This window comes from Trichoplax adhaerens, genomic scaffold (assembly GCF_000150275.1).
Source record: "Trichoplax adhaerens TRIADscaffold_35 genomic scaffold, whole genome shotgun sequence".
In the NCBI taxonomy this organism is placed as follows: domain Eukaryota; kingdom Metazoa; phylum Placozoa; class Uniplacotomia; order Trichoplacea; family Trichoplacidae; genus Trichoplax; species Trichoplax adhaerens.
In genome coordinates, this window is record NW_002060975.1 from 4,974 (window position 1) to 8,110 (window position 3,137).

The 3,137-nt window shown below is 31.3% G+C and overlaps 1 protein-coding gene across 1 annotated transcript in view; it reads right to left on the reverse strand.

Moving 5' to 3' along the window:
• Positions 1-1,513, reverse strand: part of TRIADDRAFT_62073 (uncharacterized protein) — a gene marked incomplete at both ends in the record, with an annotated part of 5,998 nt that extends 4,485 nt beyond the window's left edge. Inside the window, 3 exons of the mRNA XM_002118021.1 lie at positions 299-735; positions 1,116-1,267; positions 1,360-1,513. Coding sequence (XP_002118057.1) covers positions 299-735; positions 1,116-1,267; positions 1,360-1,513 — 743 coding nt within the window. The remainder of the gene's footprint in view (positions 1-298; positions 736-1,115; positions 1,268-1,359) is intronic.
• Positions 1,514-3,137: the final 1,624 nt, after the last annotated feature.

Below are 3,137 nucleotides of genomic sequence, written 5' to 3' on the forward strand. Positions count from 1 at the left end.
TCCATTTAAATACTTATCAATCTGTTCATTCTATATCTATCACTATCAATCTGTTCATTCTATATCTATAACTATATATGCCTACAAGGACACACTAGGTCATGCTTTGAATATTAAAATATAAAGCATTGCAAAATTGGACATCACTCAATTAACTTAACTTGGATATGCAGTATTCTACTCTACCCCAAAATTAAAAATAATTGGTGTTCAAACATGATTAATGCTCTAAATGTATAGCAATTTACTTTGTGTCTATTTCAATACGTTCTACGAACCGAAACCTGATTATACTTACTTTTCTTCATCATATGTAAGTAATGATTTGTTATTCATTTCGCTTAAGTGAAGATCAGCCTCCCATTCTTCGCAGTCCCATAACGATGCAATAGATTGAATAGGAATACTGACTCGCTTAAATACAGCTAGTTGCTCAAACAATTGTCTAATTTCATCATTTAAAGAATCAACACTTAATTGTAAAGTCCCGTATAGATTGAAATCGTAACCAGCTAATTTAATTTTTATAGACTTTTTGGCAATGATATCCTTTGCTTTATTCCAGTCTTCATCAGTTTTTAAACGAAGACGACTAATTAAAGATATGGCTAATGGTAAACCTTGACAACTGTCGATAACTTTCTTGACAACTTGATTATCACGCAATGTCTGAGCAGTATCTTTACCGGCAGGTAACGCAAGCAGTTCTATAGCTTCATCATACGTTAGATCTTTCTATACAAGAGAGTATATGAAATAAGAATTGCATTCATCATAAGTATTCAGATAGGTTACTTAATGACAAAATAGAGAAATCATAGCGGTGAAGTTTACTTCAACTATAACACTATACTCAATGCCACTTTAATCAATACAGTTGGAAAAAATTATAAATTCATTTTTGACCATTTATTGCATGAAATGAACAATATCGCCAGAGCAATTCAACTGCATTGACGCTTATAACTATATTTTATCCAACATAAATTTGAACATGTGAAATTTGAAAGGAGAATCATGCAAAGTGGATTGATTAATCAAGAGAACATCGACATCAATATTTGCTGATTCCAAATTATACTGCAATATATAAGAAACTGAATTATAAAACTAACCGGTAAACGGATGCAGTGATGGTTGAGCCCATTTTCTTCATACTTAAATCGTGAAGTAGAGATTGACTTCTTGGCAAAAGATAAGTATTTGTAATGACTTTCTTTCCAGATATCGTCAAAAATAAATAGCGTATCGGATAGTTTGCTATTTTCTGTTATAAGAATAATCAAATACCTATTAATACTGTACCTTAAATATAATTCAAGTTGATATAGAATTGCTTATTAAAGGCTCAAAAATCACCTTCTAGTCTTTTACTGAGATAAGCACAAATCTTGTCGATAGATTTAGTTTCCTCTTTCCATTCCATATCAAAGCTGATACATAATATCTCGAGTTTCTCGCATAACTCCGTATCAGATATATTGCCTAAATTAATATAAATATGAATCACCATCGCTACTTTAAGCATAGCAGAGCAATTTAACGATCTTCAACAGCGCGTACATTTCAACAAAGTTAAGTTTAAAGGATCTAACAAATATGTATCTCTTTTCCCATCGTATCTTGCATTTTAAAGCATTTTACTTTATTCGCTCTAGTATATAAAGGGATCATTAATAACATGATAATCCACTTATCGATAATCCCTAAAGATCTAACCCTAACAAAATTATGGTTCGATTTCATGTTATCTCTCGACGCAATATTGCCTAAAAATAGTACACAATCATAATGCTTTCGACTACTGGTTAAATATGGCCAAATTTTTTAAAAGGGAAAAATTTCACGGCGTCATGATTTTTAAATCAGGTTACAGTTATTAATTTGAATAGGAATTTATAGTTGATTCTCATATACTAGAAAGTATACTTTACTGTACTATTAATTATAAATGGTCATCACTTTCAACGTCATTTAATGCGGTAAGGCAACTATTTTACTATATCGTACTCTGTAATTACTTTTGCTACATTATTTTCACAGAAAGAAATGCTCTTATAATTATAATTGAACTACGAGTTAAAGTTATCTTACTAGAAGCTCCATAAATATTGAAAAATTAAAAACTATGATCATTACATGGTAGCCTACTTGATGGTATTTACTCATAAAATAAGGTTTGAACTTATTTATCTCTTGGCAATACTTTTATCGATTCCATAAGAACAATGTTCTCATCTCGTACTTCTTATAATTCTTCTAATGATACTAGCAAATGCTTTCGATCCGAAGGAGATAAGGGACTGGCGGGGTAAGCTTATGCTCTACTCCAAATTCGAATTGATCAATTTTACAGATACATTGTATGGATAATTGTACAGTAATAGTCGCCCAAATACATTACTTATTAATACATGAAATATCATCTGTAAGACTTGCAAACTTACCGATTTTCATCCAGTAGCAGCCATTTGATTTAAATAAGCCCATATCAGCAATAGCTTGTCTAACAGACTGGCAAACAGTTGTTGTTTTACCACTACCAGCCATACCATGTATTAAAATTTGACCATTTGACTTGTCTATTTCCTGTAATTGAGTACAAATGTCGTTTACAGATTTCTTCCTTATAACGTAGCGTCTCTCTGGAGTTAGAGGAAGCTGTCGAAGAGGAATTTCTAATTGTGGAATGAATTATGTAGAATGGAGAATTTAATAAATTGGAAAGGACATGTCACAATTGCCTTTCGTCTTTAGCGTTGAGCAAGAACGATTATTTTCGCACTATAAATGAAACTCATAGTAAATGTTTATGAAATTAACGGTACAATAACTGGCATATTCAAAACTTGCACTGGATAAACACGACTAGTAAAACTCAACAAACAATATCCTTAATCTAGTAGCAAGAGCGTTTGAACGTCTAATGAATTTCTAAAGTGATTTTTGATATAAAAAGATAGGTTTTATCGCAGATTTAACGAACTGTCACTCACGCAAACAAAACTGAATTGCGCGACATAAATAATTAGTAATAATCAATTAACAGCATTCTTGACATTATAATAGAGTACGCAACATTTTTGGAATGCTTTAGCGAAAGCTTATTATAACGCTTTTGAAATTTATATATGGCT